The 23,034-nt window shown below is 39.2% G+C and overlaps 2 protein-coding genes across 3 annotated transcripts; one reads left to right on the top strand and one right to left on the bottom strand.

Moving 5' to 3' along the window:
* Positions 1–368: 368 nt before the first annotated feature.
* On the bottom strand, positions 369–16,420 carry LOC135079829 (glutamate receptor 1-like). The gene is made up of 11 exons (XM_063974446.1): positions 16,260–16,420; positions 16,033–16,181; positions 15,795–15,957; positions 15,525–15,717; positions 15,216–15,385; positions 14,701–14,930; positions 14,319–14,418; positions 13,783–13,961; positions 13,483–13,587; positions 12,857–13,023; positions 369–570 (listed from the first exon to the last, which is right to left on the bottom strand). The coding sequence occupies exons 1-11, from the start codon at positions 16,411–16,413 to the stop codon at positions 369–371; spliced, it is 1,812 nt and encodes a 603-aa protein (XP_063830516.1). The 5' UTR covers positions 16,414–16,420.
* On the top strand, positions 1,428–12,224 carry LOC135079828 (probable peptidoglycan muropeptide transporter SLC46). 2 transcript variants are annotated; one of them, XM_063974445.1, is made up of 7 exons: positions 1,428–1,678; positions 2,891–3,151; positions 6,465–6,639; positions 6,965–7,142; positions 9,062–9,440; positions 10,160–10,400; positions 11,964–12,224. In XM_063974445.1, the coding sequence occupies exons 1-7, from the start codon at positions 1,543–1,545 to the stop codon at positions 12,022–12,024; spliced, it is 1,431 nt and encodes a 476-aa protein (XP_063830515.1). In that variant the 5' UTR covers positions 1,428–1,542; the 3' UTR covers positions 12,025–12,224. The 2 variants fall into 2 exon arrangements, with proteins under 2 accessions (XP_063830515.1, XP_063830514.1); XM_063974444.1 differs by lacking the exon at positions 11,964–12,224 and adding an exon at positions 10,673–11,570 and having other exon boundaries at positions 1,429–1,678.
* Positions 16,421–23,034: the final 6,614 nt, after the last annotated feature.

The raw sequence follows: 23,034 nt of genomic DNA, 5'->3' as shown, positions 1-23,034 counted from the left end.
TTTTTTGCCATTTGGCTACGGAACCCTAAAACCCTTTTTTTATTATTAAAAAAACCGTTTTGTCTACGGGAAACTGTCTTTAACTTCTCTGTCTTTAATTAACATCATGCTTAGGAACTTCTTTCAGATCCATCAAGCAAGTATCTGCTCTAAAGAAGTTCCTCTCGTAGTATGGAAACATTCAATGTAAGACATTATAATAAACCGTATTTACAAGTTACACGACATCGTGGAACGTTGATATCATAAAGGTAGCAGGGAAGCGCTGGACGCAGGCCGCTACCAATCGATCAATATGGAAAGCATTGGGGGAGGCCTATGTTCAGCAGTGGACGTCCTATGACTGAAATGACGATGATGATGACAACTTACAATTTAAACGTTAGTATTTCGAGCACCAGTATAGCCACCGAAGCAGCTGTCCCGTACAGCATAAACAGCAGTACTGGCTTTATATCCAGCAGTCCCACGCTGCTGAAAGCAGACACCTTGTGAGCGCAGCGCGGTTTAGGAACCTGCATGCGTCTGACCAGCGCGGACTGAAGACCAGCCTCGCGGATTTGCTTGAAGCTGAAATAGGTTAACAATTTTAAGTAGAAAAAAACAAAGAAAACAATGTTTTGTTCGTTTCAGCCGAAAGACGTCAAAGGCCTCCCCCAAGGTTTTCCACAAAGACCGTTATATCCGTAACATAAAATTAAGAATACAGTTAGAAAGTACGTTTGGTAAAATGTTGTGAATCAAAATAGCAACCACTCAGTAAGTATATGTATCCTGCTTAAAGTAGAACCCAGAACGTGACGCTTGTATTCTGCGGAAGCCATAGTTGTAAAGAGCGTCATCAAGTATAGTCTGCTTGGTTTTTATAACCCTTTGGGCATAATAACCGTTAGGGTAGACAAGTTTTGATTAAATTGGCACTTTTACAAAATTAAGCTGGATAGATCTTACAAACTGGTCGAGTTTACTGCGCATCTGGCTGCCGTGACGTCACCTCGACACTGGCGCGGGCGGGGCGAACGCAGGGAGGTGTGCGCGTGATAGGGAGAGTCGCATTCCAACGAGGTGCGCTGTTAGCTTGATTGGGTTGTAAATATAAATTTTGTGTAATCAGCATGGCACGTGTAAACGTGTTGATAATATGATAGATAATGATAATTATCTACCTATTTGGTTACCATAAACAACTGTGATATTCTATAATTTGTGGCCGGTAGTTTGCCTACAATAAGTACTTTCAGTTTGGATAAAAATATAAATGGAATTTCAAAAAAATTCTTGGATAGGTCCTACACCTATTATTTTAAATTACTAGTATTTATTTTCCATTTTTTTACGGTTTCTTTGTGTTTTTGCGTCAAACTCATGTCTGTCTTACGACTGCTCGAAGAGATATGCAATCAACCCAATGACCGCGATAGCGTAGATTTAGATTAGTACCATCAGTCGGTTCGTCGATTTTGCATTAACAGGTCCTTTAACTGTCGCCTGTAATATTATTTTTATTCTAGTTGTTTTAGTGCAAACTTTAGTTACAAAGCTATGGATAACGAAGGTGAGAGAGAGCGTCTCATTCCACCCAGCGCCGAATCCGAATTACAACCACGGAGAGGATTCCAATGGCGCTACACAATTGAATTGCCTCTTTTCTTAATAAGTTTCGGCGTTGTACTCGCAGGTAATAAACATTATTATTTTTGCCCAGAATTAGAAATATTTTTTTAAATTAATAGTTTGCTTTGCAGCTCTTTATCTTACTCATATAATTTACTTTGCTAGGAAACTAAACCTGTTTCTATTGTAAACAAACTGCGTGTTCAAGATTTGTTTACCTTACCTTAATTTGTTAACCTTATTGTAAGGCCCGGTTCTAACCAAGGCGGAGCAGAGCGGATATTTTTTTAAATATGAGATTGATTATTGAAAAGGGTGTTACTATGTATAATATGTATGTATGTATTTACAAAAAAAAAGTATTTAAAGTATGTTTATATCCGTTGTCTAGGGCCCATAGTACCTACAAGCTTTGCTTAGTTTGGGACTAGAAGCGTAGTGTAAAATGTCCAATTAATAAAAATATTTCTCCGCTCCGCCTTGGTGGAAACTGGGTCTAAGGCTTATTTTGTACCTTAAATACTATGAGTATTTGTGAATAGGTGTTTTTTTAAACTGGAATCTTCTGTAGCAGATATAGAAATATTATGCTGATCAACAGTATTATACCTACTCGTAAGTACAGTCACGGAATAAAAAGGTTCGTCAGTTTTCAAATTGATTCCTTCAACGAAATCGCGAGCACATATTACCTTTTGAAACTATGTTACAGAATAATCTCGAGTTAGAGAAAATAATCTTTAACTGTTCGTCAGTAAAGTTCAAAATTATTCAGTGGGTCTAGACAAAGTGCAAATTATAATCGCAAACCAGTCGAAAAGTGGTCGAAAAGCCCCTTTTTTGTATGGAGTTTTGACGGATTCGATTTTCGATTCGATCAAAAAGTGCGTTTTGTCTAGGGGGGCTGATCAAAGTTTTTTGACGATTTATCTTGTCAAGAAGATTATTATGATTGATAAACTAAAACCTTCTTGTTGGTTCAACCTGCCATTATTATTTTTATTAAATAAAAAAAAACTATTGTCAATTGGTCAATGTCATCATTGCATTGGACTGATGGGATAGAAAAATAAACAAGCAAAACCTTATTCCAATTACCAAACGTCATATTTATTTAAATGTTAGCAGCACTGTTTCTTGCACTGTTATGTTGGCAGGTTTGACTCTTACAGTACCTAGTGCAAGCGAAAACCGACACTAAGGTGACGAACCTTTTCATTCCGCGACTGTACATAAGTAAGCTGCTTTTGAATGACATTCATTATTTTCCAACCAGCTACACCGCTAAGCAACATCATCATGTACCGGACCTGTACCCACACACTGGGCCACACAGTGGGCGAGTGCCACACGTTCTTAGAGCCGGACAGCATGAATCACACCCAGGAGTTGGAGAATGAGGTCCAGAAGTACGTCACGATGGTGAATGCGGCCCAGACTGTAATAGCAGCCGTGGTGCCGGCGGCTCTGTCTTTGTTCTTGGGGGTGTGGTCTGATAAGTATGGCAGGAAACCGTTGCTCGTATGGACGTTTTTAGGTAAGACTTAGTTAAGTCTATCTTGTTCTATCGTGAGGGTGCGGGTGAGTCTAGCTAAGTGTAGGATTTTTTAAAATAAAATATTATTTATTAGTAACTATTACAAAAATTACTAATAGTCCCGTTAGCCCCTCGTACTAAGCTAAATATGCTTGTCACGAGTGAGCTCACCATAATAGTCGAGCGGCGGCGGGGACCGAACCCGCGTTCCCCGGATCACGAGTCAGCCAGTCCGACCCCTTCACCGTTCGGATATTTCCCACTCAGCCTCCAGAGAGAGGAAATGAGTATGCCTTTTCACTATATCGTATACCATCATGACATTTTACCCGAGGTTTTGCTTCTTATGATCCTGGATTCCTTTTGGCTGTCAAAATCACATAATAATATCGCGAGCGCGACAATGTAGCTTTGGATGGGTCTAGCCTGCCATTTCCTAACGAAATAAATACGCAAAGTGATTTTATACGTGTGTCCCTTCTGGGAACCGAACTCAGTAGCTTGGAGTCGAGGGTCCTAACTTTTACCATAAAGGAGGAGGCGTAGATAAGTCGGTATAAAAACCGTCAAGGCTATCGGTTATTAAGTACTCGTAAATGGTGGAAGAATTAGCGTCTGTCACACAGTTTAAATATAACTATTATAGACGTTAATGATCCCTATCTTAATACAACTCCTATTGTAAAATGTGATTTTATCGTTAAGATACCATGAACATTGTTAAGACACAATAAACTTATTATTATTAAGTTGGTAGAACCAGGCCTCCGTCACTCGCCTATGCCGGCCGAGATAATTACCTACAGCGCGCGACAACTTCAAGTTGCAAATCAGTCAGGGCCGCCACGTGCCTGTGAGCACACGCGTATTTCTATACACGCTCGGTCGATCATCGTCGCAATCAAGGTTTATTGTTCCAACAGCACTGTTATTCTTCTTTAGTGGAAAATCGTAATATTTAGGAATAATAATTAACTGTAGTGATTTAAATAATTAAAAAAAACTACACTTTTTAAATAATTTTTAAATACTTATGACAAAAAACTGTAGCAAAAAATTATTTTAGCTAATAAAAACATTAACTTTACTTCACCGTGTCTATTTTCCGACACTACACCTTTTAAAACTGTTTGTCCAATTTCGAATTATCGCAACACTGAAGTTTATTAATAGGTACTTTAGAGATGGTACGATTATACAAACACCACTAGATTAAAGTTTACCAATCGTAAATACAATAATTGGTTTTTAAAATTAAGTTTTTATTTATTTTACTTTGCTTATACAACCCTGACGCTTGAGCTGTGAGGTAAATCAATTCTGAACACAAAAAAATTGCGCTCTTGTGAGCGTAGTAGTAAGGTGCGATTTCGAATGCACCATGTGCGTTGGATATTTTGCATTATTATTATTACCGTTAAAATGTCGGCATCTGATCCTACACAAAGGAGTGCAATTTCTGTTGCTACTATTATGTATTCTGTGGTAGAACTTACACGCCTTTCCAGGTAATTTCCCTACTGACGATAAAACTAGGCGTTGTCATAATAATATGGAGGTTGTGGGAAATTGCATAGTATTCGGATTCAATCGCTTATCTTGTCCAATGAGCAATCCTTAGATAAGTGAATTCCCCTTTGTTCTGCACGAAATGCGCCGTAAACTCCCTTGCAAGTGCCACTCTTAACGCGATATGAATTTAAAAGAGAAAAAAAATCTAATGGGGTTTTTTACGGGATAATCTGATTTACTTTTTAGACGAACAAAAGTTTTGAGCCCTGTACAACAGGGCTATACCTACATCCACTTTTCCTATGGATTTCGTAAAATAAACTAAGTATAATTTAATTAGGTAGTTATTATTATTATCTCTCCAACTTGCCAGCATGGGGAGGGTAGGTCAAACAAGGCCAAACCTCCATTTCATCATCATCATCATCATCATCACAGCATCAACAGCCCTTTACAGTCCACTGCTGGACTATGATCCTCTTCCACTATAGTGGAGGGTTTTGCCCAACCTCTATTTGCTTTTGGTAAATTAGAGGATCGCGCTTCTATAGTGGCTACTATATGACATGATGATGATGACGAATAGCGTTTTTAGGAGTCCGCGTCGTTGCCATCTTGCCATAAAGTAAAGACTTGCTAGGGCTCTATCTTTGAAAAGGGTTGGCTGGCACACTAACGCCCGTATTCACAAACATTACTATGAGGTCTCACAGTGCGCGTGGACGCTCAGGGTGACACACGCACCAATCACAGAGCTCTATTCAACGCTGTTAGATTTTCTGCTTAATTACGTGAGACTTTTAGGGGGGGAGGGGGTCCAGAAAAACCTCACTTAATCTCACGTGGGGGAGAGGGGGGGTGTTGAGAAATATCACGTAATTTTTTTCCATTATAAACAGAGTAAATCCTCCGTCTGCATTTGTGAACACAGGCCCAGTTTTTAGACTCGCAGTTTGCTACCAATGCTTAAATATTAACAAAATGTAAACTAATAGTTAAAAATTGTACTAAAAGTAAAAAAATTGGGCCTAAATTGTTTTATTTTATCATTTCAGTTATTTTTTTACGCAGGTCGGGTTTTTTTTTATAAAATCTAATATTTTCGAAGCATGGATTATCTCATTTACATTGCAAATAGGCATTTTAGAAAATCTCACGTGAGATTAGGGGGTGGGGGAGGGGGTCTGGCAAAATCTCATGAAATCTCACCAAGGGGGGCGGGGGGTTAAAAAATGGCCAAAATTGTCTCACGTAATTAATGGACGCCCCCTAACCTTCTAGCATCGTTTGTGAATAGGTACGTGCGATACTTAGTGCTAGTAGTATATCTAGAGTTAGAGCGCTTTCACATTAGAGCGTTAGTAGCGCGACTGCAGCGCGCTACTAACACCGGCGTTTTTATAATGTAAAGGCATGCATCCGCTATCAGGCCGTATACAGAAAGAAAGCTGGAAACTTCTAAGCGCTTACCGGCGCTTGACAGCGCTGGTAACCCGCGCAGGAAAATATATGAACGCGCGCCGATAAGCACTGAACGGCGCCGACAAGTTTCAACATGCGCTGGTCAGCGCTGGACGCTGCCATATAAAATGCCATTCAACTTGCTTCCTTTGTGAACGAACGAACCAGCGCCGCTGACAAAAGTTTCCAGCTTTCTTTCTGTATACGGACTCACATACCTAGTATGAAATTTTCGGCAGCGCGCCTGTCGCGCGTTTGTCGCGCTGCTAAATCGCCTAAATGTGAAAGCGCTTAGTGTTTTCAAGGTTTAAAGGGTCTTGCTTGAATCTTATGTTTTCAGGCATGACGTTCAATGGCATGCTGTCAGTGGTATACAGCATGGTGGAGTCGCTCGGTCCGTGGTGGTACATCGTCAGCAGCCTGCCCTGCGCTTTGACCGGCGGCTTCCACATCATCATGATCGGAGCCTTTTGCTTCATCAAGGACATCACTGACGATGACAACAGATCTTTTAGGTGGGAAAATTAATATTAGAAGAAGAAATCTGTCTGTATGACGACATTATTACCTGTTTAGGTACCTCGTAAAGTAATAAAAGTTTTTGCTGCATTTTTAACGGTTTCTTCAGTATCGATAATAATATAATGTTTTGTTAATTCTAAAAAAATAAGCTTAAATTGTTTTTTTCTATCTTTTTCGCATGGATTGCGATGCAATTAGTAGAATTTTGACGGACGATCAATATTGCTCGAAAAATTAAATTACCTGAGTCCTCGAGTAAGTTAAGTCACCTTTACTTTACACGAATTTACGAGAATACCCAATGCAAATTGTTTTCAGGTTAACCATGCTCACTCTAACGAATGCGTTGGCCCAGACTACAGCTACAATGCTCTGCCCCTACATAGTGAAATGGATCGGCAACGTTTACTTGCTGTTGCTCGCGGCCACTTTATACACGTTAGCATATGCCTTCACCATGGTCATCGTTGAGGAGTCTTTGACCAATATCGAACAGGTATGGTGCCATTTTCTTGCAGAATTTAAGTGTAATACATAATGTCGCCATCGCCAACAAATGATGTGCATGTGTAGTGTGTTTAACAGATTGTCGATAAAATACTCAAGATTAAAAATCAAAATTATAGGACATCGTTTTTTTACCGATTTGTGTTCAGTATCAGTAATATAGTTATGTACCTCTGTAAATTTAAATATGGCAAGAATGCAAAGTAACACGTAACACCGTGTATTTTTTTTGGCATCAGTGTCGTATACTTTTTTATCACCCCTTATTATAGTAGCTTTCCGTCTGCGGCTTTGCCCGCGTGGAATTTTGTCTGTCACAGAAAAACTTTATCGCGCTCGTCCCTATTTCAAAAACCGGGATAAAAACTATCCTGCCAAATTTCATCAAAATTGGTTCAGTGGTTTAGGCGTGAAAGCAAGACAGACAGAGTTACTTTCGCATTTATAATATTAGTATAGATAGATTTATTACCACTCCTGAGATGGGCGTTGTTTTACAAAACCACACCCTGTATTTTACACTATAAATGCCATAGTAATTTTATCTATCCTATCCTCAGATCATAGAAGGGAATAGATGTGAAACGGGGGCGTGGCGCGTGTCTCCGCGATATGCCCAGAAACGAACATCGGCCGCGTAGCTAGGTTAGTCGCGATTCAGTCGTACTAAGGAAATGTTCTCCGATATTTTCGATAATGCGTCGTTACGTGCAATAAAACAAGTGAAACGAAAAACTACAGGAACAATGGAGTCATTTACTACATGTAAATATTGCAAATCCATTGGTATTTTGCTTATAAATAAAAAAAACTAAACATTTTTACGAACGAATTCAGTGCCGTAACAGTTACTGCGATATCGCAATCAGTGGTGATAAAAATTCTAACACACTTGTACATTGACGATTTAGTTAGCAACCACTTTATGTCATGCTCAACTACTGCGCAATGTATTTAATTTCTTCCGATATCCACTGTCGTGTGAAAATACACAGTACGGCCGCATGTGCCGGTCGTAACATAGTGCCGTGCTCGTGTTCTAATGCGGTTTCCTATTATAATAGGAAGTAAATTATAATGTTCCATTTTGTAATTTTAAACAAAAAAATGATGTGTTACTTGCGATTATAAGATTTTACAAAAAAAAAAAATAACAGTAGAAGTAATTAGTAACTGTCAACTATGTAATTACTATAAGAGCTAGTTGAAAGCCTAATATAGGCATTATTTTTGATAAACATATGCGGTACGCAGATCGCCATAATTAAAAAGTAAATGCGTGATAGTAGTTAATAATAACGTATAATAATAAAAAGGTTTTCATGCATAAGCATTTTGTGAAATCAGTTTCGTGCCTTGCCCCTAGCGATTTAAAGTATCGATATCTTGTCGACTCCATTTTATCTTTGTTCTCTCACTAGCGTTTTCTTAGTGTGCGTCACGTCACGCGGCCATTGATTGGCCATAAGGCATGCCTTCTGGCCAATCACAGCACTTTTAAGCCGGTTGCACATGTTGTCGTAGACTCTCAGTCGCTTTGTTTTTACACAGTTGAATGTGTGTGTGGGAGCTGTGGTGGGGGAAATGTGGGGACACTGGTTCTCGTTGTAGTTACGCGCGACTTCATATCTATTCTCTTTCTATGATCTGAGATCCTATCAGTGATGTCGTTCGTAGAAATGTAATCAAATTAATAATGGATTGCTTGTTTATGAGTCATTTTACCTTCGCTTTGTTTACTTTGGTAAAGTCCCTTGTTTGGCCCGTAATTATAAAGTAAATCTTTTATACCTGAGTCGATTTATAGGTCAAGGTATTAAAATCTCACTTGTAACTCAAAGTTGAATTTATTTCTGGTCAGAAACTCCACCGTTTTCCCTCTTTAATTTAAAATTTCTTCTATTACAGGGCAGCTTCTTATCAGTGTTGAAACTGTCGCACATAAAAGAAATGGCAATCGCCTGTTTCTCGAGAAAACCTGACTATGGCAGAGCAATCCTACTTTTATCAGGAGCTACATGCTTCCTCTCTCTATTTCTTCTCTATGGAGAGAACGGTCTTCTGTATATGTACACGAGGGAACATTTACACTGGACTATGAAAGATTTCACCATGTTCTCGTCCATCAGTACCGGGATGTGGTTCGTTGGGGCCTTTGTTGGCGTGGCGTTTATACAAAAATGGCTGCGGATCAGCGACCTGACCTTCACCGCGATATCTTTCATGTCTTGTGTAGTGGAGTACACAGTCAAAACTGTTGCTACGACTACATGGCTCATGTATTTAGGTAAGTTCTTTAAAACTCATAAAACTCATTTATTTTTGCAAATAGGCTTTTAAAAAGCACTTTCACACGTCCCAGTATAAACCCTACCACTGTTTCGGGACAATAAATGGGCTAGTGCTGAGAAGAAGCAGCGAAAGAAACTCACACACTATTGTCAGTCGCTTTGTTTACTTTTTGCAGTTAGTCTTTTGGATGTCCCAATATTCTTTAATAATAAATTTAATAACTTTTGTGGATATTACCCACAAAAGTTATTAAGTGGCTGAGAAGAATCCGCTCAAAAATTCAGTGAAAATTGCGAAACTCTTGGATAAATTGCAATATTGTATTGATGCGAGCTACGCAGGTTTTTCATTCAACACATTTTCGTTCTATATCTTCTGCTTTCACAACCTTAATAACCCTTTACATCTCTTCTGGCCGATGGGACAGCAAGATTCTGGAGTGGAGGCCGCGTACCGGAAAACGCAGCGTGTGACGTTCACCCACAGGGTGGGCCGACGACATCATAAAGGTAGCAGGAAAGCGCTGGACGCAGGCCAACCAACCAACCACATGGAAGCCAACCGGGCAACATGGAAAGCAGTGTATGTTCAGCAGTGGACGTCCTATGGCTGAGATGATGATGATGATGACTTGTCTTCTGCTTTTCTATTGAATCAAACGTATGAAAATATACATTTAATGTATCAGAAGACTATAATGTGCCCTTGTTACAGGCTCTGCTCTGTCGTTATTCGGGACAGTCTACGCTGTACTCATCAGGTCATTCCTGAGCAAGACGCTGCCAAGTCAGGACATAGCCAAGGTCTTCGGATTCCTGAGCTTCGTGGAGGCATTCTGTCCGTTGCTCGCGCCTCTTGTGTACAACTCACTGTATGAGGCGACCATATCGACATTCCCTGGGTCAATTCTGGTACTCACCGCGGGGATATATGCTGTGTGTTTCATTTTGACCCTGTGAGTATAACTTTTTATTCTATTTTGTAACCCACAAAAATGGCTTTGCATTGCAACGGAACGGGGCGCGACATTTACCTATGTTTTCTGTCAACCAAAAAAATTTACTACCTCATGTGACATGCTATAAATAATTTTAATCCTTCTCAATGACCTTTTCCGCAGTAATGTTACACTTTACATCTCTTCCGGAAACTCATAGACCTTGTGCTATTGCCAAGTATCGGACCCTATCAATTTTAGTTTATCAACCTGTTCTTTATTTGTTTCAGAATCATAAAGTGCATCACCATAAGAATAAATACTTCACAGTCATATGATGTGATACGAGCCCATGTGCAAAGTAGTCCGTCTGTTAGGATACGTGAGGCACACTTAATTATGTAATATAAAATTTTCATAAAATAAAAAGCTTGTGTCAAAAAACTATTAAGTAACCATAGTTTCGACTATATCTATACTTACTAATATTATAAAGCTGAAGAGTTTGTTTGTTTATTTACTTGAACGCGCTAATCTCAAGAACTACTTACCGGTCCGATTTGAAAAAATATTTCAGTGTTAGATAGCCCATTTATCGAGGAAGGCTATAGGCTATAAACCATCACGCTACGAGTAATAGGTGCAGAGCAATAATGAAAAATGTTGCGAAAACGGGTTTTCACGCGTACTACTTAAGTCGCGGGCACAGCTAGTTTCGACATATTTTAATTTCTTCCATGACCTGACATAACATAAAAAAAAAATTATGAAAAGATGCAATTGATGTTGATGAAGAATTAGATCTCTTGCTGTGAAAAAATGGGGATGCGTAAATAAATTTTCCCCTCATTTTTAATACTAGACGAACTCTTTTGCATTGGGTCCGTACATAAGTATGGTAACACTGCTGAATGAATTGCGGTAAATCTGATTCCGATCAAAATATCATCAACTGTCGTAGGTATAGTTCTTTATTGGCGACATTTTATTTCGATAGCGAATTGGACGACAACATTTAGCCTGAGTTACTTTAACTTTGGCAAACGTCAAACTCCATAAAAAAACAGCGCTTATTGTTATGGTTACGGTTATAGTCAGGTGGTGGAACTCGTGTGTGATGAACTGTGATATAAGACTTATTTGTTTAAAGTTATTTTTTTTTCATTGTATTGTAAAAATTATTTGCAAATAAAAGGTAGGTACTTTTATAAATTACAATTTCAATCAATTCCTTTACCCCCCCCCCCCCCATAAATCTATAAATTTAAATTGGGTATAGGTAGATATAGCGGGGGGCTAAGGCACCCCAGAATGGTCTGGTGCCCCCCAGAATTTTTGGGTTACCGATTCGAAGATGAAAGATGTTAGTACGAATGAGCTATAATTATTAAGATACCAATCGCCTATCAACATATCATGACCGTCCTTGTCATGCAGATGCGCCAGTGAGTACTAATCTGCGCGACTGTTGTCACCCCCTGATGCTTGGCACCCGGGGCGGACCGCCCCCACGACATTTTTTCACGCGGTCGCTACGTAACGTAAACTCATGGTAAGCACACTGTTCTTTATTTGTTTCAGAATCATAAAGTACATCATAAGAATAACTACTTCGCAGTCATATGATCTAATACAATCATAAGTAGGTAAGGTAACCTATTGCTGTATGAATTATTGTGAATCTGATTCCAATCGAAATACCTATTATCATCTTCGTATCTTCATTGGATGGATCATTCGCTTATTATTTCGATAATAAGTACGAGGACAATAATTGTATTCTCTAAAACTATTATATAAAAGTATATTTTGATCACTAAAGGTTCGGCCAAACCAACGCGATCACACGCGATCAATCGGCGTGCAACGATGACGATCAATGCATTTAGGTCTGGTCGCCATCGCTGCACGCCGGCTGATCGCGGTGTGATCGCGTTGGTTTGGCCGAACCTTAAGCTGTGTATGTGATGACTGTGTTATACAAACTTACTCGTAGTAGGTACTTATTAGAAACAACTAACTTAGCACGTAGGAACTATTTGCAAATAAAAGTATTATTTTTATAAATTGCAATTTCAATCAATTTACACCTGCCCTAACTGTTACTGTAGTTAGCTAAAAAGATTCCTGTGATAGACCGATGTACGCGAGCAAGGACGCGGGCAAAAGCCAATAAATAAGGTGTCGTCCATTGATCACGTAAGGATCTAAAGGGTTCAGAAAAAATCACAAAATATCTTTACGTGGAGGGGTTAAAAATTACTAAAATAAAGGAAAAAGCACACTTATCAACCCGGAAACAGATCGTAACCGTAGTCAACTAGAGGCAATCAGTAGGTATTCTTGGTATGAAACTGCGTACTGCAACCAACGCACACTTACCCGCACCGTAACGTAAACGCCTCGCCTCGCTTGATGTTGATTCCTTTCCAGGTTAATAAGCGTGCTATGACATAATTATGTCAACAACTCACGCGACCCTCAGCAACTCCAGATAAGGCGAATCCTTCCTCACGGGCACGAAGGGGTCGAATCCGTTCATGAAGTCGACCTCCGCCAAGTCACACTTCTCAGTCTCCAGGAAGGTGTCTTCGATGCGCCGGTAGACTGGCTCCACGATCGAGTGGAATGCGAACAGACCCTGGGATGATAGGTCATCATTATCATCAGGTCATTTAATCTCCATTGCAGGAAAACGACTTTATTTACCAGAGGCAAATGGAAGAAAGGCCAAAGCCTACACTCTCCACGCTAGCTAGACCGGCTTCATGATCGAGTGGAACGCAAACAGACCCTGGTCAGAGGCAGTAGTTTAGGTCATCATCATCAAGTAGGTTAGTCTCCATTGCAGGAGGAAGATCATCTCAAAACCAGTGGAAAATGGAGGAATTGGACTAGGTACATTCCCCACGCTGGCCAGACTGGAATATGTAGACCCCGAGCCCAATGATAGTCAGAGTCATCCTCAGCAATTCTTACAGGGGAATCTAAAAGGGGAATCCTTATTCATATTCATTTATTCACTTCGCAATGTTACAGAAGTTCCAACCAGACCTATAGTAAAATAAAGCGAACAAAGTAAGTCTTGCTTTAGACTTACCTGTCTTATTCTTTCGACACCTTCATTGATATCGTAAAATTGGCCTTTTCCCTTCTCTGGATCCACTTTCTTGTAAATAGTAACGTGAACAGGATCCTTGTAAAGCTAAAAACAAAATTTATGAATCAAACGAGAGCATAAGGAGTAGATCTAAGAGATTGCTACTTCTCATGTATTTGAATAAATCAACAGCCTTAGTTGGATTACGAACCCACGACCTCAATCTTTACGGAGATCGGAATTAACTGTCACAAATACCTACTTTGTCAAAGCGTCAAAGGCTTGTACGAATGTACTCACACTAAAGACAAAGTGGTTGTAGTCCACATCATTGGCTGCCAACGTGACCTTCGAGGCAGCCAGCTGGGATAGCGTCTTGATGGAGTTGGAAGGCGCTTGTAGCAGCACCACGATATTAGCTGAGTATGCTGCGTACAGCGCCATTAGGGCGGCAAAGAACACCCATGCCGTAACGCGACCTGGCGTGAATATGAATCAGGGAAAACTATATGAAGGTAGGTATTACTTAGCATCTCCAGTAGTTCGAGAGAACGAGCCATACTAGTGGGTTCTGGGTTCGATTCCCAGATAGATCAGGTGAATTAAATAGCATGTGACTCTATGAGCTGTAATTGGAATCGGCGGTTGGAGAGTTAAACTGATCGACTGTTTAACGTGATCCCTAAGAATCGAATCAAGGACTACAGAGGCGCAAATGATGGTAAATATAGACTAGAATACACATAATATGGTAAGTTTCCTGTAGCCCAGTGCCTCTAGATAATGCACAATAAATAAAATCGATATCAAAATTGCCTCTGAAAATTCTACTTTACCTGAAATCCGTCTTGGTTCCAAAAAGCACCCTTGTTGGCTGACAGCACTCATTGTCAGTAGTAGAGCATCGCCGATACTTCCGTCCAATTGGGAAGGGCCCTAAAACATTTCTCAATGATATAAGTCACATTTTTTTTTTCATTTATTTACCAAATAAAAAGAATTACAGACAAAATTTGTTTTGACAGCATTCAGGAAACCACTAAGGTTTGTGTTGATGCTGTTACATAACCAGTAGGCCTAAGATGCGCGCCGCGATAAGCGGTTATCACGCCATTTTATCGATTTTGCCCATACATTTTGACGTCGATAAAAGTTATCACGGCGCGCATCTTAGGCCTACAGGACATGGTTACACGTAATACACATAGATGAACTTACCGCCCCGAGATTGGCCTCCCATTTGCTAGCCAAATACAGAGTGACGGTAGATACTACGGCACAAACAATAATGGCTACCCACACGCTGGTTGAGAAAGGGAGAGAGAAGATATTGGACGCGTAGGAGAGAGGAGGCTGGCGGAATATGAACCGGACTCTGAATGGAGCCATCATGTCTGTGTAAGTGACAACGTTTAGACGTTCTTTGTCGTTGATCATGCAGTTGGTACCTGAGAAAATAACCATATAACTGAAATTAAGATGAAGGTATTTGTCAAGATTGTAGGAAGCCACAGAATGCAGGCCGCTGTGACCGGCCAATCTGGAAATCATTGGGAGTGGCCTGTGCTCAGCAGTGGACATCCTGTGGCTAAAATAATGAAGTAGCAGTGGAATTGGTGGTTGAAGTTTTGGGAGAAGCCCCGTTGGCTTGGCAGCAAGCATTGGGGAAGTAGTCATTCTCAAATCTATGATGCAGTGCAAGATACTCTAAAGAAATTGAAAAAGTAACGTACCCAAATCAGCCTTTCCAGTGTGAAGATCATTTATCATGCCCGACCACTGCCCGTTCTGCTTGTAGCCCCATCGGTGGCTGAAGATGTACCGAGGAGTGGCGTTCAGCATTTGAAAAGCTAGCTTCACATCCATCCAGCAAATCTTTGCGATCGAGTCGAATTGGAGTTCCCTAAAAAATTTATACAGGCTCTTAGTTATCATTTACCTTTTAAGTAACTCTGTGCAACTTCTTGTTTGGATAAGCTGCAGTTATCGCCTTTAATTTTTTCAGTACAATCTGTACAATAGACCAAGTAAGACGTACTTACAATCTGTTTTCCCTTGGCAGATGGTTTTGAGTCGTGTTGCTATCTTGAATCACATTGGCCATGGTCAGAGGGTGCCCCATAACGTCCCTTCGTCTTCGGAAAAGCTCTCTATGGGGTCTAGTGTCAATAAAAGTTCCATTGAAATAGCCCCTTGGAGTTTTTATCATTGGATGAGCGGATGAAGATCTATGGACTAAACATTTAAAAGTCACGAATCATTAAATGTATATGACTGCGCCCAAATTATAGTGTTTGATATTAGTGACTTACGTTCACTCATTGTATACCCATAGTCGTCCCTTTCAGCTAACACTACATCACTGTTTGGCAATAAAGGGCAATCCATAAGAAGATCTAGACTAGTCTGATTAATATTTGAACCTGATAAGACCAGCCATCGAAAAGGAGAGCTGAAAAGATTTTGCCTTGTGCCCTATAGAAAGTTTTGTTAGTTTATTTATATATATTTTTTAAAGGATAACTGTGAGAATAGAAACATCATACATACACTGAAAATAATATCGGCAATATTCGGGCAGTTATAATCAACAAGAAAAATAACATTGTGCAATAAATAATCAGGAGCATTGTTGCCCATTAATGTTGAAGACCTAAACCCAGCTTTAGATAATTCATTCACTAATTTCACCACAGCACCTGAAATAAAACATGATAATGACTTCGGTTATTATTTAAATAAACTAAATTATAAAAATACATATGAATTTATTATACTCGTGTCCCAACACAGATCCCAAAATATTGTTTGAGTTGGCTTTTCTTCATTAAGAATGTAATGTTTAATAAAATTGGTCGTAAAACTGTCCCTTGCAGTAACCCCATTGTTTATAAATAACGCAAACACAACCAACTCCAAATACTTCATCATAAGAATAACTAAATTCACAGGCACCACACGAATAGACTTAACTGGAAATGTAAACTTCAAGCTCTGTGGCAGTTTATAGCAATTATTTTAATTTGACTAGGTGAGTAAACATTATCAAACGCTTTAAGCAGGACGCCTGGCTATACTCGGAGTTATTTATCAGTAAGTAGGCATTATTGATTACATAATGGCTGAAATTATTAGGCAGCATTTATCCTCAATTTAAATGCTTTAACAGTTTCTAAATCTTACAATGTATGGTATGGTTTTATTGAATTGTATTCTGTGGTTGTGCCTTTAAATAAATAAATAAATCAGTGAAATGTATATGATTTTCTGAGCAAGTTTGTTGTTAGTTAATAAAAACAATGTACATAATTACTTTTCATTTGCACATTTTTTGCTTTAAATAATTATTTTTTAAATAAATATTGTTCCCACTTAAGTGGCTTAAAATTTCGTGTGACAAACAACATAAAATAACTCTTATTATTACACACAGCTTTTATAATATTTAATGAGTAACTGTCTAAATACTAGGCTGGGAAATTACCCTTAATTGCCACTTTCCAAGTTAAGCAAACCATAATTTGATTGAAAAGGAATAAGGATAGTTAGCTGGCTTCCGTTTGCTTAACTTACGATCGGAAAATTAACTTAGCTTACAGAGGTTTATTTTATTTAATGATAGTATTTTACCTATTATGAAGAATAATACAGACGTTACGTCATGCGATGCATTGAACTTCACACACTTGCATAACGATGTTAAACAAAATGAAAACAATGCTTTAATGAATGATCACTGCAAATATTATACGTAAGTACATTCTACTTATTAAATTCGTGAGTAATAACTTACACCTGTCCTTTTAATTATACATTATGTAGTAATACAAGCGATAATAATTATAATTAAAATGACTTTATCTAAAAAAACAGTGTTTTTCAAACTTTTTACAAGGTTTTATTTTAGCAGTGACAGCAGACAGCAACATGGATAGGGACGACGTGGGGAAATTTTCTTTTCATTTTACTACTTATGTTGTGGAAAACCTTGGGGAGACCTTTGTCCAGCAGTGGACGTCATTTGGCTGAAACGAACTAACGAACTTATGTTTACTCTTTCAAATTATGTTTGAGAAAACTATACTATAAGACTTAACACTGTTAAAATTGATGATTATGACGTTAACTCCATCTAATATTATACTTTATATTCAATACTTTATAGCTTTTGACTACACCCATCAAATACAACCGAGTAGGTAACTACGAGACGCAGTAGATTAAAGTATGTTGAGACATAATACATTATCGCCTGTCTGAGGACCGGCGATTGTAAATAATTTGGAAAGCACTGGATACATTAATTATACGAATGAAAAACAGCCTAATAAAATACCTACTTATTCGGCAACGGTTCGGTGAGCGGTTTTACCTAATCAAGCAGTAGCCGGTTTGCAAATACAATGGAAAATATTTACGCTGTCAATTATGTCCTAGGTACAATTCATACCACCACAATGGTTTAGGTATTTACCTACCTACTCCTAATTTACTTTAACACTCACACTATCTTTACAGGCAAGACTTACCCTTGGGTTTTTTTGCAGATGCCGCCGGTGCTAAAATGCCTTCAGAATGGTTGAGTCCTTTATTCAAACAGGTAAGAGACTACTCTAGTTTTAAATCCAAACAATGCACTACACGATTATCAAACTTAGACTTTAGCTGTGGTGTATCGGGATGTTCGACCCGCTAGATAGACGCCATCACAAAGGCTACTGAGTAGTCCAGTGTACTCACGACGCCTCTAACCGTGAGAAATGGAAGCACATCGCCAGGAGCTACCATCGGAGATGACATCGAACACCCCACCGTGTACCTACTTTGTCAGTTCAACCATGACCACTCTGACAAGAGTGCCCGACTAAGAAGAAGATCGAGATGTTTAGATAACTTTATGGTTTATTGCATAGAAGTTAATTTCCTACTAGACTCAACTGGTCTGCCACTCTGCCAATAACTTGAGCATCATAATTTGCAGTGTCTCCTGACGTCAGGGGTGTCCCTCAACTTCCTCGCTCATGGCCTGGTTATAGGGTACACTTCAGTACTCCTGCCGCAGCTGAGGGAAACGACCGAAATTGAAGAAGCGATGGCCACATGGATCGGTAAGTGTAACACTTCATTTTTAAATCGTATAGATTTTATATGGTAGTGATAAATTAAACAAGATGATGATAACACAATCTAATAATTCTTCTTAATTTTTTTATCAGAGTTATTTTCTTGTTTCAGCGTCCATATTCGGAATTTCCCTTATAATTGGCGCATTATTAGTTACACTCTTTGTGAACACGTACGGCCGAAAACCAGCAAACATCATCAGTGCTGCGCTCATGATTGCAGGATGGCTCATCATCGGAGTATCGGAGAATGCTTACAGTCTCTTATTAGGAAGATTCCTCCAAGGACTCTCCATGGGCCTATTGTCTATTATGGGCAATATCCTCATTGGCGAATGTTGTAGCCCCAAAAATCGAGGAGCTCTATTGACAACGATTTCTCTAGCTATAATACTTGGTGTTCTCTTAGTACACTGGCTGGGCACCATTGTCTCGTGGCAGAGAGTTGCCCTGATATCAGGTTTTGTAGCGTTTGTAGACTTAATAATAATCATTTTATCACCAGAATCGCCAAGTTTTTATGCGATGAGGGGAAGGTACGACGAGTGTCGGAAAGCGTACCATTGGCTACGAGGTGATTCAGAAGAGGAGGAATTGGAGAAGCTTATAAAAATAAACATGGCAAGGAGATCAAACGAGACTACCAATACTAATGACGGGATTATATTTAAAGTTAAGAAGAACATAGATTACTTTAAAACCACTATGAGCAAACAGGAAGTTCATAAACCAATTATTATCATGATGCATATGAATAGTATAACCCAATGGGCTGGTGCCGTCACATTTTCTGCATATTCAAAAGATATTGTCGACGTTATACTAGGTAAAGATATAAATTTCCCGGCTATAATTGTATCATTAGATATTCAGATGGTGATATCAAGTGCGCTGGCGATTTTAGTTATTAAGAAGTTGCGTAGAAAGTTGGTCCTTTCAATGACAATATCAGCAAATGTGATATCTTACCTTAGTGTTAAATATGAGACGTGGGACGCGAGTGAAACAACTGCTTGCTAAAGACACACTGGTTTATTTCTACAACATGGGTGGTGGTCACATACATTTGTTAATCTATAACTACCCACATACACAACATCTCCTCCCCTCATTCCTTTAATATTAACATTAACGTTCTTACACAATAATTATTACAAATATTTTTTATAATCTACTCTAGGGATGTTTCGCAGCAACCTCGTGGGGTTTCTAGAAAGAACCTGATTATCAGTGGTGGGACAGGTTGAATTAGTTGGTAGTTCCCTTTCCACTCTTCCCCCCTCGGGTAATAATGGTTCCTGCGAATTTAAAGACTGTTGCAATGTAGAACTGGCTTCATCAGAGTTCTCATCATCTAAATATGTGGTGGTGTTTTGAGAGATTGAATCGCCTTTATACATCACTATTTGATTTTTATGTTTCTTAACAATTGAATTTGATAAAACGTCCTTTAACAAATATAACACATTGCCTTTTTTTCGTAAAACAGTACCCATGCACCAATGAAACTTGTTATTTCCAAAATGTTTTTTATATAACACTGTATCGCCATTTGAAAAACATTGTTTATTTTTCCCGCCGTAGTTTTTACTCTGTAAGCACTGTTTATTCGTTACGTCATTTATCAATGAGGAAGGCGGAGCGACCGACTGTAAGGGATTAAATAAATCCAAACGAGATCGTAATTTGCGTCCATACACTAATTCAGCTGGAGATTTACCTGTGACAGAATGTACCGAATTTCTATAGTCAAATAGAAACTTGTGTAACATTAATTTTAATTGTTTCAAATTTTGTGTTGACAACAAAACCGATTTTAACCCACGTTTTACGATTTTTACGAAACTTTCAGCCTGGCCGTTACTTGATGGATGGTAGGCCGGTGAGGTTATGTGTTCGATGCCATTTAGTAAACAAAATTGTTTAAATTCCTGAGAAGTAAATGCTGTGCCATTATCACTGACTATAGTTTGTGGTAATCCAAACCTTGACATAAAATCGTATAACCTTTCCACGACCGATAAAGTAGTAGTGACGTTGCTCATATCGTACACCTCTAACCATTTTGTATGTGCATCCACAACCACAAAAAACATACGGTTGTTAATTGGACCTAGGAAGTCAATGTGTAGCCTGGAAAATGGTTCGGAAGGATACTTCCAAGGTACGAGGGGAGCTTTGGGCGGCGTCGGTCGTAGTTGTAAACAAATATTACATGAACTTACCATTTTTTCTAACGCAGCATCCACTCCCGGGAACCAGAAACGCGACCTTGCTTCAGCTTTTGTTTTTACTATGCCAAGATGAGAATTATGTAGCTCCTTAATCACTGAATTCTGGAGTTTTACGGGTATAACTACCTTATGACCTCTCATTAGGCAACCGTTCTCATAAGATAACTGATTTCTACACAAAAAATACGGAATTAACTTCGGATTAGTGACTTTCTTAGGCCAGCCGTTTGTGACATATTTCGTTACTAAAGTCAAGATATCATCTTTAGTAGTTTCCGCTTGTAAAATATTTAACGTTACTGGCATACTGCCCTCGACAACGAAATTAATATACGAAGCGCGGTCAACATTTATATCGCTGCCCGCGCTCGCGCCCGCTCCCGCCCCTGGCTCGGGCAGACTGGCGCGAGACAAATAGTCGGCGCTGTTATCTCCGCTGCGTACGTATTCGATGCTATAGTTATATGCGCTTAGAAACATTGCATACCTCTGTAAACGATTTGCAGATACCTCGGGAACACCTTTGTATGGCCCAAAAATTGAAATTAAGGGTTTGTGATCGGTACGTAAAACAAAGGGATGCGATCTGCCAAATAAATACTGATGGTATCTACGAACTCCAAAGATAATCGCAGTTGCCTCTTTCTGTATTTGCGAATACCGTTTCTCAGCTGGATTAAGAGTTCGCGATGCAAACGAAATCGGTCGTTCTAATCCATCGCAACCCACCTGTGAAAGTATGGCTCCCAATCCAGTAGGAGAAGCGTCCACCGTTAAAATTATTTTAGCATCAGGATTAAAGTGTGCGAGTACTTTTTCTGATGCCAAAATACTCTTAATATCCTTAAAAGCCTTATCATGTACCTCCGACCAATTCCATTTTGTACCCTTCTTTAATAAATCATATAAGGGGCTCAGTATACTAGACGCTCCGGGAACAAAATTTCTATAATAGTTTGCTAACCCTAAGAATGACTGTAACTTGTTTATGTCGGTAGGTACTGGAGCATCCACAATAGCTTTAACTTTATCCGGTGATTTTTTTAGCCCGTATTGATTGATAACATAACCTAGGTAATTAATTTCGTCTTTAAAAAATTCACATTTTTCTTTTTGCAATGTCAATCCCGCGTTTTGTAATCTATCTAAAACAGCATGCAACCTTTCCATGTGGGTTTTTTTATTGTCAGCCGTGACGAGGACGTCGTCTAGCAGGCAAAGCACGCCCTCCATCCCGGCAAGGACGTTTTCCATCGCGCGCTGGAATATAGACGGGGCGCTTGCTAATCCGAACACTAATCGCGTATATTTAAAAAGCCCTCGATGAGTATTTATGCAAGTTATGTTCTGTGACTCCTCATCGAGTAAAAATTGATTGTACGCCATTGATAAATCTAGCTTGGAAAACTGTTTACCTCCGTGTAGTTTTGAAAACAATTCGTTAATTGTAGGTAGTGGATAATGATCTACAATCAGTTGCTTATTAATGGAAACGGAATAATCTGCGCATAGTCTAACAGAGCCGTTGCGCTTGAGTACTGGGACTATGGGTGACGCGTACTCGGCGTTATCAACCGGTTTTAGCACCCCGAGCGCGACTAATCGTTCTATCTCTTTCCCGACTTTATCGCGCAGCGCAAAAGCAACTGGCCGCGCTTTAAAAAACATTGGTTTGGCATTATCTTTTAAATGTAGTTTAACTGTATATTTATTAAATGTGCCCAATTTGTCTGCAAACACTTGTGGGAAACGCATTTGTAGCTGACTAATTACTAACGATTCGTCTGTTTTGACGTCGCTTACGTAATTACAAGGAGATAGTTGTAAATTAAATAGTGATATAAAATCACGACCTAAGAGAGGCGGACCGCCATCACGGACGACGTAAACGTCTAAAATGTTCGTGCATCCCAAATACACCGCTGGTAGCCTAGCTACTCCTACACAGTTTATGCGGTCTCCAGTGTATGAACATAACCGTTTATTAGTCGCTGATAATGGCACGCTCGTAAAATGAGTAGAAAAATCCTTTTCTGACATAACCGTGACCGCCGATCCGCTATCGATCTCAAATTTTAATCTTACCCCATTCAATGATACAAATTCTGTCATAGGTTCTCCCCTGTGAGCACGAATAACAAACAACTTACCGTCATCATCGCTCTCACCTTCCTCATTAGTAATTACGTTCACTT

This window comes from Ostrinia nubilalis, chromosome 17, assembly GCF_963855985.1.
Source record: "Ostrinia nubilalis chromosome 17, ilOstNubi1.1, whole genome shotgun sequence".
Taxonomy (NCBI): Eukaryota; Metazoa; Arthropoda; class Insecta; order Lepidoptera; family Crambidae; genus Ostrinia; species Ostrinia nubilalis.
Note: the sequence above shows the minus strand (reverse complement) of the source record. Positions and strands in the feature narration are given on the sequence as shown.